Source organism: Emys orbicularis, chromosome 3, assembly GCF_028017835.1.
Source record: "Emys orbicularis isolate rEmyOrb1 chromosome 3, rEmyOrb1.hap1, whole genome shotgun sequence".
Classification (NCBI taxonomy): Eukaryota; Metazoa; Chordata; order Testudines; family Emydidae; genus Emys; species Emys orbicularis.
This window is the reverse complement of record NC_088685.1, coordinates 108,073,797-108,090,739: the sequence shown is the minus strand read 5'-3', so window position 1 is coordinate 108,090,739 and position 16,943 is coordinate 108,073,797. Positions and strand designations below refer to the sequence as shown.

The window sequence follows — 16,943 nt, the reverse complement described above, 5'->3', positions numbered from 1 at the left end:
AATACTGCTCTGAAATAGTCCCTCTAAGGTCAGTCCTGCTGGGATCATCACAGTGGATTGCAGGGCGCTGCAGCCTGAATCCCTTCTCAGGAGAGAGAGGGATTCGGGGACCAGCCCAGGCAGAGGTGAATGCTAGGGGCCCGACCCCTAAAGAGACGTACCTTGAACAGAACACGGAAGGGGTCAAAGGTGGTTTCCCTGAAACCATGACCAGTAGATGCAAGTTTTGTCTATAACACATGTCAATTTTCAGTCAGTTGGCCAGTAGACAACTTAACTGAGGGACACAAGCGAGGGGGTCATGTGACCACACATACTACACAGGCCATCTCCCACAGTGCAAAGATTTAAAGCACACCTCTAGATGGTAAGGTGGTGAAACAGGCCACTATCTACTTCGGCTCTTTATCCATCACTGTTTTATCCGCTGAACATAGTGAAATTTCACACGATTTCTCTTCCCTCCCCCACTTCCACTCTCTCAAAATTAGTTCTTCTGTGAAATTTGATCAATTTTTGCCCCCCCTCCTTTTTTTTTTTTTTTTTTTTTTTGCATTAAACACAAAAATATCACATTTTGACTTTCAAGTTTCAAATCCACCCTTTGCTTGGAACAGGACTATCTTTGCTCAGAAAGGGATTTGGTTTTGCTGGAATGTATCTAATTTTATGGTGAAATGGACCCGTTTAAGTTTGCACCAAAATTTTAAGTAGTCTCCCTTTTCATTGCAAATATTTGGCACACTTCTTCTAGTGGGAGAGGGATCATTTCTGTTACAAAAACCACCAAAGGCCCATATGAATTTTTTTTTGCGCTAATATTTCTCTCTCAAATTTAGCTGTTTTAGGGAGTAAAAATGATTGGAATAAAATCCAAGAAAGCACCAAGTGATATATTATTTAAGAGGAAACTCAACTACAGATTGACAGCAGAGATCAGCAATTGCTTCCTAGTCTGTATGCTCAGTATAGTCTCTCCCTCCCCCCCCTCCCCCGTTTACCAAATTACCATTTTTATAGCTCCTGCAATGAATTCCTGTTTTTATGGACAGTGAAATGACTCTTACTCCTACAATAAAACCAGTCATTATATGTATAACGTCTCAAAGAGGCAGCATAAGGAGTAATGCAGCTTATATACAGTTTAAAACATGGCTGTTTCAATCCAACCTCCTCCTCAATTTAATTATGCTGTGCAAGGAAAGGCACAGTAGCTACAAATGCTGCTCCATTAAATGTAACCAACTGTATGTATCAGAGACATAGAGAGAGATATTTCATACACACCAACCCTTAAATACCCACAAATGTGCAGGTTCATCACAAACCTTTTCGCTGTCTTACTATTTTAATAAGCTTCTTTATAACTTTTTTATCCATAAAGTGCAGAATTTAGTAATTCAGAGAAAGATCTGAAGTGTGGCTTCATTCATGCTCTCTCAATATTTCCAGATCAAACACAATCCGTTTTATAAATCAAAAGAAGATGATGTCTAACTATCAGCTCTTAAATCTAGAGCTGGTCAGAAACTGGGTATTTTTTGTCCACACCCAAAATTTTCACTGAAAATCCACAAACCCACACATTTTTAAAGTTTTCTGATGGAAAAAAAAAATCAAAAATTTTTGAGAAAAGCAGACACTCCCCATGAAAGGTTTTGTTTAATCAAAACCACCCCAATTCTCCATAAAAAAAAAGTTTTGAATGGAAAAATCTTATGTAAAACTGTCCCTGGGTTCTGCTTCCTACACCATCACTAGGGCCCTACCAATTTCACATCCGTGAAAAACATGTCACAGACTGTGAAATCTGCTCTTCCACTTGAAATCTGATCTCCCCGTGCTGCTGGGAGCCTGGGGCTCCTAGCTGCTAGTCTGGCTGGGCTGGGGAGGGACAGGAGTTGACTTTCCCTGCACGGCCACTGTTGGTGGGCAGATCAGATTGACCTCGAGAGGAAGTGCAGAAATGAGGGTGCTACACCCTCACTTCTGTGCTGGACCAGCCCGGGAGCTGGGTTCCCAGCTTCTGCCCCTGCCCCCCGCCAACTTCTAGCTCGAGGCTTCCTCCCCCAGCAGCTCCTGCTGGGGCTGGAGGCTTCTGCTCCCGGTGGCTGAAGCTGGGGCATCCCATTCTTGGGGCTTACACCTCCCGCTGCTCCAGCTGGGGCTTGGGGCAGCCCAGGCTCAAGGTTTCCGCCCCCATGGCTCCAGCTGGAGCTCAGGGCTTCAGCCCCAGCTCAGGGCTTCAGCCCCTGAGGCTGCAGCCGAGCTCAGTGTGCCCAGGCTTGGGGTTTCTTCCCCCACAGTTCCTGTCAGGGCTTGGGGTGATCAGGTAGGGGCTACCACCACTGGGGCTTCTTCCAGGGCTGAGGCACCCATTTTTCTCGGGGGCTCACAAATTGGCCAGGGGCCCTGCCTTAATCTGCCACTGGCCTGGACTAGTAGCTAGGAAACCCCAGCACCTACCCACTTCCACCAACCTCCTCTAGCCCAGTCCTGAAGGCAGCACAGAAACGAGGGTGGCAATCTTGGGACCCCCTTCCCCCCAACCCTCATGAACCCATTTTGGGTCAGGACCCCCACAGTTAGAAGGTCTGAAATTGTGAAATTGACCAATTTAAAAACGCTCTGGCCATGAAATTGACCAGAATGGACTGTGAATTTGATAGGGCCCTAATTATGAATGCTCAATCAGATATCAGTATTTTAGAGGCAGAATGATTTGCTGTGGTCTATCTGTGCTGGCTGTACCTAAATTTATGACTGTAGAACTGTAATTTCTATTTTTGGATTTCCCTTATGCATTTAGACAAAGTGAATGCTGAAATCACAGAAAATGCTGTCTACATTATTGCTGTAGGGTTCCCAAATACTGTATTAATGGGTAAGTAAAGAGGTACAGAAAAAGGTTGCCTTAAAGCAGTTTTAGCAAAGGTTCATTAAATCTCATGCATGGATTAAACAGAGCACTGTCAGTGAAAGCCTATAGAACATGAAAGATGATACAAATCAGAGAGCAGTACACCTAATCCACCAACAAATGTGAGTTTGCTGTTGCTGGGAATAAACTAATCTTTACTAAATCAAACAGTGGGTCACTATGGACAACACAAAGATGGGGATTAGCAGAGCCCTCCCTTCCTCTGACCACCATTTTGTAAACTGTATCCTTTTTTGCAATGCTGCTTGTTTCCAAACCATGCCATGCGATATACCAATCAGTGGCTGCTAACTGCCTTATGATAAGTTTATTTGGGCTCAGAGAAGAAGATGGGGAGCCCTGCCTATTAGAGCTGCAGGAAATATTCAGAGCCTATAACCAGAACATCTTTATCACATTAACTAAGAGTGAAATAATGACTCATAAATACTAGAAAAGGTCACCACTGACACTATCTCAGGCAAATGGCTTTCCATCAGAGATGGCCTTAATTATTTCCATCTCTTGATCATCCCATGCAGCGTCTGTCTCAGTAGTTTCAGGTTTTCCATCCCAAATTCTTTTATAGGGTCTAATTCCACATTCCTTGTGCGCCCAAGCTTCTCAGTGACGTACTAGAGCTCATTAATTTAACTGAAATTACGAAGAGAGCAAACAAAAGTGGTGGTGAGAGAGATGGGCACATCTTAAATTGCCAAGTGTTACTTTCCAGAATGATTTGCCTGCTATTTTAACATTACTGCTGTTCCTCCACAGTGTTCAGAAGCGTGTGCACCATAATTAAATATAGGATTTTTCTGAGCCTCTCTCCATGACTGTTAAAAAAAGAGCATTATGTCTGTTTTGCATTGGGAGGAACCCCCTGATTAATTTCTTATACAATAAAGAATTAGGCTGCACACTAAATCAGTAGGAAGGTTGGCATTTTACAAATAGACATCACAATAATGTGGTAAGAATGAATATTGCATATGATAAAACTCTGTGCAAAAAAAATTGTCCTTGCTCTTTCTTGTCTAACACACTTTCCTTTTATATTTAGCTTTACTTGCTTTAGAGCCAGAAGGTCATGTTCTGAGCTAAATTCCTTTTGGGTACCAGCAGACCCAGAAAAGAAAGGTGCTAGTCACCTGTAATATTATCACAAAAGAGAAACTAAAACTGTGCAGCAGCAGATCAGTTTCCTCCTGCACTGCTGACCTGACCATATCTGATAGTTTTCTTATCAACACTGCACATGACCTTGCGAGTAAAGTGGTCTAATTTCATAAGGAAAAAAATGCTAAAACCATTTTACAAGCTTTTGGAGCTCAAGACAAAAAAGTCTGTTTGTCTCTAAATTAATCAAGAGCCTTCCCAGAATCTCTTCAGACTCTTGGCTAGTTCTCTGCTAACTCTTTCAGTGCCACAAGTACCAGCTGTATAAGGTAGTCCCATACAACCCTAAAAGCTGGATGCATGCTAGCATTTAATTCATTGAAATTAAGATGTGGCCCCTAAAGCTAACACAAGCAATTTCAATTCAACAACACCTTTGTCCTCAGTGCACATGTCAAAAGCCTGAAAACCTCTGCAATGCAGAACGTTAACTAACCTATTTATTATTTCATTATACAACACATCACATTTGTAATTAGCATCGGTTCAGTTTAATAGCATATACTTAAGGATACCTAGCTCTTATATAATGCTTTGTAGCTCTTAAAGTGCTTTACAAAGGAGCTAAGTAACATCATCTTCATTTTACAGAAGGGGAAATTGAGGCACCCCTGAAATGCCACCAGCAAGTCAATGGCACAGCCAGGACTTGAACCCCAATCTTCTGAGTTCCAGTCCAGTGCTCCATCCTACAGGCCACACTGCCACCTGTATAAAGATATATACATAGTTGATCTGATTATCGTAAAGTTGTATGAGTTGCTGAATTGGAATGGAGCATGTTCGAGAGGGTATTAATGTTGCGATGATAGTGGACTAATGCTTGGAGACTAGTATTGTGTTGGGTACAGTTGTTGCCTTAGCTCCTGATTTTGTCGCTTTTTAGTGTTTTTGTTATGAGGAAATGTGCTTGAACAACCTTACATTAAATTAACAATATGGGAATAATAGTGAGTCTGTGCCTTAGTATTTCACAGCATAGAATGGGGTTGGAGGTAGAGAAGAAGTGTGAAATGACCCAGCCAGAATAATTACTGAAATAGACCTTGTATCATGCTCACTATATCAATGCATCTTTTTCTAGACAAAGAGCAACAATACCATATGGAGATTATCAGATTTTTAGGCAATCAAAGAACACATGCCTGAGTGCAAAAGTTTGTTGGAGGAAGGGGGCCAGAAAGATCATATGCAACCTAACAGAAGCATTTGTGATTTGCCATATATGCTTGGTGCTGCACAGACATAATCCAGAAAGGCCTTGGATCTTTCATTTCCTTGCCTTGTGGAACTTTCAGAGCTTTGCAATGGGAAGTTAGGCACTAGGGTGCCAAATATCAGAAAAGTTTACATAAGAATCACCCAGTTAACAGTCCATGGAAAAATACTGATGTTAGACTCAGAGATGGGTCAGTCACCGGGCCTCCGACATTCACAATGATCGAGAAGTGAGAAGCGGACTAGGATTTCAAGAGGAGAAACAGTACTCCTAAAGAAGGAAGTGATAGGGAATCCTCATGCATTCATAGAGTTGCCAACTCTGACTGAAGCTATACTGGGAGATTCCCCCGCCCCCCCGCCCCACACACACGACGTAATGTCATTTTCTTAAAATATTCTATTAAAATCTCCTGGATTGCTTTCAATAGTCACCAGGAGATCAATACCGATTCCGGGAGACTCCAGGCCAATCCTGGAGGGTTGGCAACCCTATGCATTCACTCTATATAGGATGGCCTTTACGAAGAGAGACAGCCCATGGTTGGTTTCAGAAGGATTAATATTACTGCCAGCAAATCCCCACCTGAGTTTTGATTAATTTAATCTTGTTTGCTTATTGCAAAGTGAAATTCCATTTTTAATTAAAATTCATAGTTTCCTAGAAGAGATAAGAGGTGCTGATGTGATCCTGCTACATACCAGAGCAACAGGCACTATGAGAGATGAGAGCTTCGAGTTCCTCTTGGCACCTTCATTTTGGACAGTGTATAGCAGGGGATCTGCTTGTGTCCCTAATGGACCAATCCAAAGCCCACTGAAGTCAATGAGAGTCTTTCCACTGACTTCAGAGGGCTTTGAATCATGTCCCAAAAGCATATCAGGGACGGAGTTAGTAACAAACATAGGAGTTTAAAATACGATGAAAATAGATCATATACTCTATACAGATAACTCTCCAGAACAAGAGGAATGCAAAAACCTGCAATTAGCTGGGGACATTAGACAATATTAATATACAGTGACTGTAATTAAATGTATTAATATTACTCATTTTTATACATTTTAATGCTGTGTATTTTGTTACCAACAGAAATTACAATTATCCTTTGGGTAATTTCCTTTTTCCTTAAAAAAAAAACAAAACAAAACAAAAAAAACCTATCAGTGAACCTTAAGTAGTTAATAAATTAATTATTAGATCTAATGAGGTATTCCTATTGTTAATGAGATTTCTTTGTAACACAGTTTGTAATATTTTCTTTAAGTGATCCAGGTTACACTTTAAGTGAAACGATGCCCGATTGGCGGCCTTGGAGATTAAGTCCTCTGTTTATCCATAAATCTAGTAAAAAAGTGGGCAGAACAGTATATGTTTACCCACACTATCCAGCTGAGATGCTTCAAATTTGACCTGGAAGGGACCATCTCCGGAAATGAGAGGGTAATTCAGGTACACATTCATGCCCAAATTTCAAAAGTGGCCTCCAGTTTTGTGGCATCCCAGTTTTCCCCTGCCCTCCAGTTTAAATGATTAACCATTGGAACAAACTACCACAGAAAGCAGTGGATTATCCATCTCTTGAAGTCTTCACATCAAGGCTGGATGCCTTTCTGAAAGTAATGCTTTAGCCAAAGCAGTGATTGGCTGAACACAGGGGTAACTTGATGAAATTCTGTGGACTTTGTTATACAGGAGGTCTGACCAGATGAGCTAAGGGTCCCTTCTAGACAGGAAGCAGAGCCGTTACAAAGCATTTTAGTCCCTAGGGCGAGTAAGCATATTTGTGCCCCCTAGAGGTGATGCGTGGGAGAGGGGAGGAGTTCCCAGCCACTTTGCACAAAACAGGAAGCTGGAAACTGCTTGCCACTGGCCACAGAGAATTCCCCTGATAGAAGAGAACCCCCTATCATTGCAGATGTGTTGATTCTTAACCCTGTGCCAGTCCCCTCCCACCACAGAGGGCATGTTGAGGGGGAGGGAGGGAGTGTGTCTGAGGTAGGCAGGATACATAGTTGATCAGTGCTTAGGATCCCTTTCACCAGCTTTAAGTTGCATCAGAGCTAGGGCTTACCCCAATAATGAGGGAGTTGAACCCAGTTCCCTGACAACCCCCACCCATTGCACATCTTCTTTGATAGGCTTCACTCTTCACTTTGTATATGTGCATTGGGTACTGCACACACAAATGATCTTTGCTAGGGGCACAAAGGAAATGATGGGCTTTGAATAAAAAAAAACAGAAAAAGCAGCAATTTGCACAATTGGCCAAAATGGAGCAGTTTTAGCAAGGGCCATTTTTAATCCTTCAAGCAGGGGCACCATTCAGTGCTGAAAACCACAAAGAAATACTGAAAAGCAAACAAAATCTTTAAGGCAAATGAGTAGGAGTAGTTGGATCTAGGAGCAGAGGTGAGTCAGGTCCTTTGGGCAAATGGTTTCATAAATCTTAATTCTGTATGAGGCATCTAGACACCGCAGTGTTGGGTGCCTTAAACATGCAGAAAGGGCCTCTCTGAACATGTTCCTCAAAGAGTTTCTCCTGGAGTTCCCTTCCTAACAGTAAGCATCTATCTGGAAGAGGATAGTAAAAGAGAAATTCTTTACATCAAGTATAAAATTCACATCTGAAGGACTGGAATCCATCCATCATAGTACTATTGCCTGTCAGGAATGTGGTTAACTGAAGTTGATGCTCTAATGTACCTTCAATAAGGGATCATGAGGTGGCATATGAAATGCCGGTAGTTACTGGAAAGCCTGTTGGCAGGACAGGTCATTTTTTGACATCCTCTCACTTCTGATACAATGGCAGCTGCCAACTGAGCATTCTGACTCATATAGCTAACATCCTGAAGCAGTACAAGTATTTCTAGGAATAAAAGCTTCCTTTAATCATACAAAATGTGGGTGGCTCCCATACACTAGTTCAAAGATATTTTGGGGGTAACTAGCAGGTGCCCAGATAAGTCAAAATTCCCCCCGGCTTTGGCCAACCACTATTTGTAATCAATTTTTTTAGAAAGAGACAAAGAACAGATAGAGAATGTGGTCCAAATTTTCTAAAGTGTGTGCGCACAACCAGGGTTTTGAGTGTGCAAATCCTCAGTCTGAGCACACACAACAAACACTGAGCACAAACAAATGTGAGCCCTTGTGACATCTCTGAACTCCTTCCAAGGAAGTTTTCAAACCAGAGTGAACGCTTTATGCCGTTTAAATTTGCCTCCTATCATATACATGGGGTAACAGCAACAAGGGAGATAACTGTGTTAAGAGGCAACACATGAAAGCTGGTGTGTAACACAATTCAAATGGCAATGCAAATGAGTGTTCATTATTAACAAGGAGGGGATCAATTCCTGGCAGGATGTGCACAGGTCCAAGACACTTCTAAATTTGTTCACAAACCCCTGGAGTGAGTCAGACAGTCTCTGTCGCAAGCACTGACAGCAGTAAATCACTCACCTTCATCACTTCTACCTGCAGGTCTTCGTTCAGGGAAGGAGTCACTTTGACGGCATTCAGCATCTGATTTAGTAGCTGCTTCTCATCTGAGCCGGTTTCCACGGATACAAATCTCTCATCAGAGAGCAGCTTCTGCAATAAGGCACAAGGTAGTTCAGTCTCAGAGACTGTCGATTCTCCCCCCTCCCCATTATTTAACTCGGTTGTAACTTATTGCGTATTGGTAATCAGAGTACTAGTTGCATACCTGCCCTTCTTTCTCTGAAGGTCTTCAGGACGGGATCTAGGCTTTGCTGATGATGCAACTAACACTTTTGGGTTCGTTACTGAATTCTACAATGGCTTTTTTATTTCTTTTCTGGCAGCTCAAATGATCTCAAGAAGGTCATTTCCCAGTGGACTCTCAACATGTCAATTTCTGCAGGCTGCTGGACTTGGCTTTGGTGAAGCCCCCAGCTAATGTCATTTTAGAAGTAACACTTCAACACATGTACAGAGTGGAAAATGAGGCTGGTTTGGAGGCCTAGAGCTACCACTACTTTACATTTTGCTTAGTGGGAGATAAAGGTTTAGCTATCATCCCACTCTCTCCCTTTGAGCTGCCAGGGGGACAGAAGCACTGTGGAGGTGGCATTGCTAATCACTGGCAGAGAGTGGGAAGAGGCATTTATGTATCTTTCAAGAGATGACTAATCTAAAACATTAACTAAACCCCCGAAGAGAAGGCAGCCTGACCAGTGGGTTGTGCTGGTGGTATGAAATTTGATGTGTATTTGCCGGGGGTAGGGGTTGAGAGGTTGTATAAGGGGTAGATTTGACACAGTCCTACTGATTTTTTATGGCCTGATCAGGTTTCCTTTGCTTGGAAAGAAGCCAGTACGTGAGTAATGGAGTGTCACAGTGGGTATTTCTAGACAGCATGACAGAGCTAGAAAAGGTGGCACAAAAGAGCAAATCCAACTTAAAAAAAATAATAAAATGGACTTGAACTGAATTTTTATGGGAGCCTGTTTTCAAATCTAAATATTGGCCTTTTTATTATTCTCAAAAAAACTAAACTACTTTCAGCTACATGGGGGTGAAACGCAGAGACACAAAAGGCGTGTGCACTACTTAAGTCCTACTTATGCTCTCAAAACAAGACCTCACGCTGGCCCTTCGCACAGGGATGAATTGCACCTTAGTGAACAGCAACTTGTATTTAGTAGAATAGCAGTATGAAGCCTTCCCTACAAAACTATATTCCTAGCAATAAACATTAATTGCATACTTGTGCAATGTCCTCAATGAAGCGAAAACATACGCTCCGTTTCCATTTCGTTACCTACAAATGCTTTAGCTCTCTGAAGCCTGCATCTGATTTTCTTGGTACATGCATTGCATGGCTGTTTTCAGTTGTCACTTATAAAACCCCTTCAGTTCACCTAGTGCTACTGAACGTGTGGGGAATTTTGATTTCAATATTTCAGTGGCGGTCCCATACATTTATAACAGAGCCCTCACTACTTAGGTCTACGTTACGCTTTCCAGCCTCAAAGCAACACTGTCCTCTGAGCTGATCGGGACTCTTCAGACTCTGTCAATGCAGCTCCTTAGTCGTTTGCTGGAGTCCAAGCACAAAGCCAGGCACTATCCATCACTTGCAGAGCATGCAGCTTCCACAGAATCTTCTGCCTCTGCTAGCGCAGAGACTAGCTCCTGGATGCCTTCTCAGCAGTGCCCTTGCTATCACTAGGTCACCCCAAGGTTTGATGCTTTGTTTACAGTACTTTCTTTCATTTTAAACACCTGTATTTCCTTTGAATTTAAATCATACGGGAGCTGCCATTTTCTACATCCACCCTCCAACCAAGCACGTCAAAATCCACCCAAGTCCCAAGCCATACCTGCATCCCTGCTAGAGCATGTTGGGCCAACTTCACGTTCTTTGATTCCAAAGCCAGCTGCAGTGGGAGGAGACACTTCTCCCTACAAAAACGAGAGGAAAATAGTGCTGAGAAACTGGCATTCACAAAAAACACAGCCTTCTGGATTTTCCTCACTTTAAACAGGGTCAAACTCCAACAATCATTGAGCAGAATTTAACACTAAACAGCTGCAATGTGATATTTATCTTCCCAAAGAAAACAACACAGTGGTTTTCCAAAAATTTCAAAGAAGCATTCCTCAAGAGAAACAGCCACTTATGGACCCACTTCCCAAGCAGCTTGGTCCTTAAAATGTTTCATTTTGTGCAACACAAACACGTGATTTGCAAACCACTCATGGACCTATAGGACAGCTTGAGAAGCACTGTGCATCAGTCACTTGTCTTCGGTTTACTAGTCAAGTTGCAGAAGCGGATACCAAGTTCCACATTCATCTTCTGTGGAACTAGCTTTGCTCCATGCCTTGTGTACAGTACAATTTGTAATCATGTGTTAACTAAGCCAAAAGTAATTTGTGCAAAGAACAAACATTAAAGGATAGGGTTTACAATGAGTTAATTAACACATTTTAAAAACACAATTACAAAATGTACTTGGACCGTAGAATGCAGCAAGCTTTTGCATATTAAAAGATACTGGGAGTTAGGATGGTCACAAGTAGGTCCATAAGCACTGGAGACTTGGATTAAAATTCTGATTTAAGATACAAATAAAAATTAGGTTCGTGGACCAGTCAGTGTACATTTGCTCGCCTCACAAATCCTCTCACACAATAATCTGGCTGAAGAGAGGCCCTGAATTGGAATAACTGAAACTACTGCAGCTCGTGATTGAGACATATTAGCAGAGCTAACTGGAGAATGCTTATAAAGCACCTTCCTACACCATGTCAATCTCTAACCAAAACGGCAGTTCACAAATGAAATGAGTGTGGTGGTCTCAGCCTAAATTATATAAGCAACCGTGTCTCTCTGTTTTTGGGAGGCCAACTTGAAACCCTTTAAAGGGATCTGTTTTGTAGAAAATACTGAGTCCCTGCCCCTGAAAATCAGGTCCCTTTAAGGGGTCTCCAGTTGGGCATCCAAAAATCAAGGCACTCAAAATCACAAGTCACTTTTCAAAACATAGGCCCTCGTCATTAGTGCCAATTAAAAACCTCGCCACAAAGACCAAGGCTACCAACATAACACGATTTAGCAAAAAAGTAAAAGAGTGAACTCATGTAATTGCAAAGCTTGTTTGGGAACTCGCAGGACTTCCCATACTCTTTCCCGAATTGATGCAAATTTACAAAACTCCACCTAACATATCTTGCGGCAGCACAAACATCAGTAGGTGGAATTCTTGCTTTTTTATTTTTAAATTGGAATAGAGTTTGCACGTATAGTCAATCAGCTATTTAACTGAAAATTACCAATATGCCTGGCTTAGGATGCTTAGAAGAACAAACATGCAGAAAGTGTACCTATTTCAGAAGCTCCTCAAATGTTTCTGGAACATATTTAGCTAAAATGACTCTTTGTAAGCATTAGCCGCAGCATCCAAAGCTGTGTGAACAGTGCAACACATGGGAAAGAGCTTTGTTGGAGTGTTGTAGACCTGAAGACTGGAAATCCAAAGCTGAGATAACCCCCACAAAAAAATCTATTACAGGTTTTACACAATAACCCGTTTGTAACCTACATGTCATGGGGGCATGTGGATTACCCGTGCATGCTGGGGCAGGAGGACACTTTGGGAGATTACGGAGATGCATGGTGATGCCACTTCTATCCAGTACACAGACAGATTTTTTTTACGGTATCTGATATTCCGAGACTTGGATGCACTCAAAATGTTGCTCTCTTTTGTTCTTCATATTTTTTTTTAAAAACAAAATATCACAGCTAATAGGCTAGCCAGTACTTAGTGCTGTCCCATTTTGGCTGCTGAATCCCGGTTTTGTAATTGTTTGTGTGACCAATCAAGGTCGCTGTGCATGAACTCATGTAAACACGCATTTAGAAGTGAACCACACAAAAAGTATATTTTAAGCGCAGTCACTGTGGTGTGTTAAAAAGGTCCCACTTATTTAGACTGTAAGCTCTTTAGGGCAGGGACTGTCTTCCACCCTATGCACTATGTACAGTGCCTAACACAATAGAGCTGTCAGGGCTACAGGCACTACTGCAGTACACACAACAAATATTAATAAGTGGGACATAGCAAACATCGGACATATTTATTATTTTAGTAACATGGACTGAGAAACGGGGGTCGGGAGGGCAGTCATAACCCAATGGAACTGAGCCAGCTGACGTTCATTACGATGAAAATGGCCTGGAGCCTTTATGGCTGGCTCACTGTATAACTACCACGCAGTTCAGCACGGTGCCCACCATCTGCAGCTGGAGACTGCAATTGATAAAGAATGAAAGTGATTTCTTGATACATCATCCGAAGCTGAGCATAAAATGACAACAGGAGGATGGAAATGAGAACAGATTCAATTAGATGAACTTCCCAGCTTTGCTAAAAATGTTTAACTGAAGATCTGATTAATACTGCAGCAATCTCCCTTCCCATTACATTCTCTGAGAAAATGAGCTGCCACTGTGTCATTTCCTGTTCTTGTTACAATCTCTGTCAATAAGATCTTTATCATCTCCTTGCTACGGTCATAAAGCACCTACAGATAGCCTGCCAAGACTGGACTCACTGAATATTCCAATACTTCGACCTACATTTTAAGCACAAAACTTAGCAGCATCAGTGTACAAAGAGCTAGTCCTGGGACGAGTAGGTAAGCTAACACAATATGTCACTACTGCACGTCCATCACTTTTAATAGTTGATCTTAGTGGGGCTGGAGAGGGTGTAAGTCAGGGTAGAATTTTGCCCCAGAATTTTGCTTTTTGCTTAGAAAATGAGAGAGATGGGGGGGAAAAGAAAAAAAAAAGTCTCAGGATCACACCTTCTGGTCCCTGTCTGTGAACATTCCCAAACCAGTTTGGTCCAAGAGAGGCCCATGAATGGAATACCAGCCTGCGGCAAGTCAGGTATGGGATCCATTGGTGGAGCTTGCATGGCAGTTTGTAGGGGTATCCACATGCCCTCAACATTTGGAGTTTAGATTGTAAAGTTTTGACTGGGATACCAAGGCTGATACTGTGTTTATCACTCACTGTCCATTTGTCCCTGACCTCCCCACCTCCTCCTGCTGCTATCCATGACCACCTTGACTCTTCATGCTCCCAGCCATCCCATAACTTCTTAGGTAATTGCACCTTGCCTTGGATGATCTCACTGGAGAATCTCTTGTCACTGGCTGCATGTCTGCAGCTCTAGGACTCTGGTGCTGCTCTGTTCCAATACTGTATGCTCTAGAATGCTGTGCACAGGGGAAGCTCCAAAAAACACAGCATGAGATTTACACAAGGCAACATCTCAGAGCCATGAACGAGACTGCTTACCTTCACACAAGGGATTATCAAAGGAAGCGTGAACACTTTACTTGCTGGGGGCTCATGCGGAGAGAGGCAGTCAGAAGTTTCAGGGGGCAGAGGTGCTGTGGGAGTTAAGGAGCTGGAAGGGAGGTGGTGGGAACGAAGACAGGGAGGAAGTGGAAAGCATGAAGGGAAGTCAGGGAGTGAAGGGAAAGACTTCGAAGCCTAAGGAAGTTGCAGGTGGACAAGGAAATGGGAAGAGATAGACATAAATGATGTTCAGCCTGTGCATCTTTAATATTTGTGTTCCTAAGCAGAGCCAAACAGTGTGAGGTTCATGGTACCATTAATCACATCTGCACGCATTCACAGAGTTTCACACAGTGTCATCCTCAAGCTAGCGCTATTAGCCACTTGCTCACAAGAGTGCCAGAGCCACTCTCAAATTAAAAAGGAAGAAAGGTAGAAAGAGTGAATGCCCTGATTCAGCACAGCCTCCTGGCAGCGGTGTTCTTTCCCAGCTAGAGAAGAGAGGATAACGAGAGCTCCCTTAGTGTTGTCGCCATGGGAGGTATAAGGTCACATTACACGCTGAGCAGGATTTAGTGTGACTCACTGCAGAATAATGTTACCCATGAGCAGTGTTTCAGCAGAGAGCACAACGGTACTTACAGAAACAACAGTGAAACCAGACAGCCTTCCTAGCCATGCTGCTCCCTTTTCATAGCTGGGGGAACAGTAATAATGAATGTATTATGCTGTCAGACCATTTTTCTTGCATTAAAAAAAAAAAAAAAAAAAAAAAGACACCCCAGTGCAGACCATACTTACTGGATCTTCACAACTCCAGATTAAAAATAACAGCAGCTTGCACGTAGGGGATCTTAATCAGAGGATCTCAACACTCTTTGCAAAGGTGAACCTTACTGTCCCTATTTCACAGATGGGGTAACTAAAGGAAGATCCAACCCTGCTCCTATTGAAGTCAATGGGAGTTTTGCCACTGACTTCATTGGCACCAGGATTGAATCATAATAAGCAACTTGCCCAAGGTCACAAAGCAATTCAATGACAGAACCAAGAATATAAGCTCGGAGCAATGTCTCCCAGTCCCTAGTTTTAACCAGAAGCACGTGTTACCCCTCAAGAGATGTTGTTTCATGCAGCTGTGGACTATTCCATTGTTGTTGTTAACTTGTTAGACTGCAGAATGCATTATTCGAATGTACATGTCACTTATATTCAGCACATTGGGATACAATGACCTTTAATATTCTGTGCTGGTAATGACTTGTCTATCTACCCTTCAGGTCCAAGAACCTGTCACTAGTGTAGGATAGTATGGCCAGCCAATCAAAACACAGAACACTAGAAAGATCCAAACAAGACAGCTGACTATTATAAATAAGAGATCATGAAGATCCTGCTACCTCATCCTAGTGGAAAAAGACTTTGAATTAATGAGCCATTATTCTCTTCTCATTAATCTCATGCTGAAAATTGTAATGAGGATAGGAAATGGCACAAACTTAATTCTTTCTTCTTAGTGTCAGTGGAATGGAATCACATGGCCTGCTGAGGCACAGGGAAAAGTGCACGTCAAATGCAAACAATTTGTCACTGCAATAAACGTTATTCCTCTTCATATAAAAGCCAGTGATAGAATTCATTTTCATAAGATTGGTTTAAAAAAAAGACATTCAAAATAAAATCTCTTTCCACATTATCTTCCACTGTAAATTATGTAGAAATAAAATTAGGAACCTTAGGGCATATCGACATGCAGTTTGCATTCTACAACGTAACACAGAGCCGACTCAAAGAATGGCATATAAAAATACTGATTGCCGTTGTCTGATAATCTGCACCTGAAGGGCATACTCATACGGGGAGCCTGGCATGAGAGGTCAGATTCAGATTGTTGGTGGGAAGAAGCCGGTCAACCCTGAGTTTGTCCCTTTGTGAATCTGGGTATAGTCCAAATAGTTACTGTCATACATATTAATAAAAGATGGTTCAGTCCAAAAAGGTAGCAAATTTTACCCCAAACTGGTTAAAAATGTAATCCTGCAGACACAAGAATTTTTTAAAATTTAAATATCTACAGCTCTCTTTAGCTGCTGTAGTTTATTTAAAGCTAGTGAAGTCTCCATCAACTCTATGGCTGAAACTAAGTAGCTGGCAGTCATAAAAAAAAACTTTTTCAAGTGACGGTTCTCTAAATAGGTTGGGGATCTGGGAAGCAAGAAAGCGTTTTTATGCATTTGGGTAATTTTAAATTATTTGAGTCTTACTTATTAAGGCAATTATGCTATAGCTCACACAGACATTATGGGCCTGATGCAGAAATTAGTGGGTGAGGTTCCATCACCTGTGTTATGCAGGAGGTCGAACAGATGATCAGAATGGTATCTTCTGGCTTTAAAACGTACATGTCTTTAAAACTGATTTCAGACTGTCTTTAAAGATTTTCTTGAGCAAGAGGGAAAAAAAGGCAAAAGCTGAAAAAATCCACTAAAACCTATGTTCTCTGCCACGTATTTATATTCACACAATACAGTACATTCCTTTATGCTATTGCATCATTACAAGATTATCCTGCATTACAAGACAACACCGAAAATTTTGAAAAAGACAGAGCATGCACAAAGTCAGCATCAATGTTGCAAAAATACATAAAAAGTAGTGATGGGAAAACAATTCAAACTTCTAAGCTTTGGGGTTTAGGATCCTAAAGTTGGACGGTGACATCCTCATTCCATTGAAGTCAATTGGAGTTTTGCCATTAGTATCCACAGGCCCAG

The 16,943-nt window shown here is 42.0% G+C and overlaps 1 protein-coding gene across 1 annotated transcript in view; it reads right to left on the bottom strand.

Annotated features, from left to right (window-relative positions):
• Positions 1-16,943, bottom strand: part of ARFGEF3 (ARFGEF family member 3) — a 123,664-nt gene that overhangs the window by 80,324 nt on the left and 26,397 nt on the right. Inside the window, exons 3-4 of the mRNA XM_065401811.1 lie at positions 10,673-10,754; positions 8,787-8,918 (exon numbers count right to left, since the gene is read on the bottom strand). Of these exons, the coding sequence (XP_065257883.1) occupies positions 8,787-8,918; positions 10,673-10,754 (214 nt within the window). The remainder of the gene's footprint in view (positions 1-8,786; positions 8,919-10,672; positions 10,755-16,943) is intronic.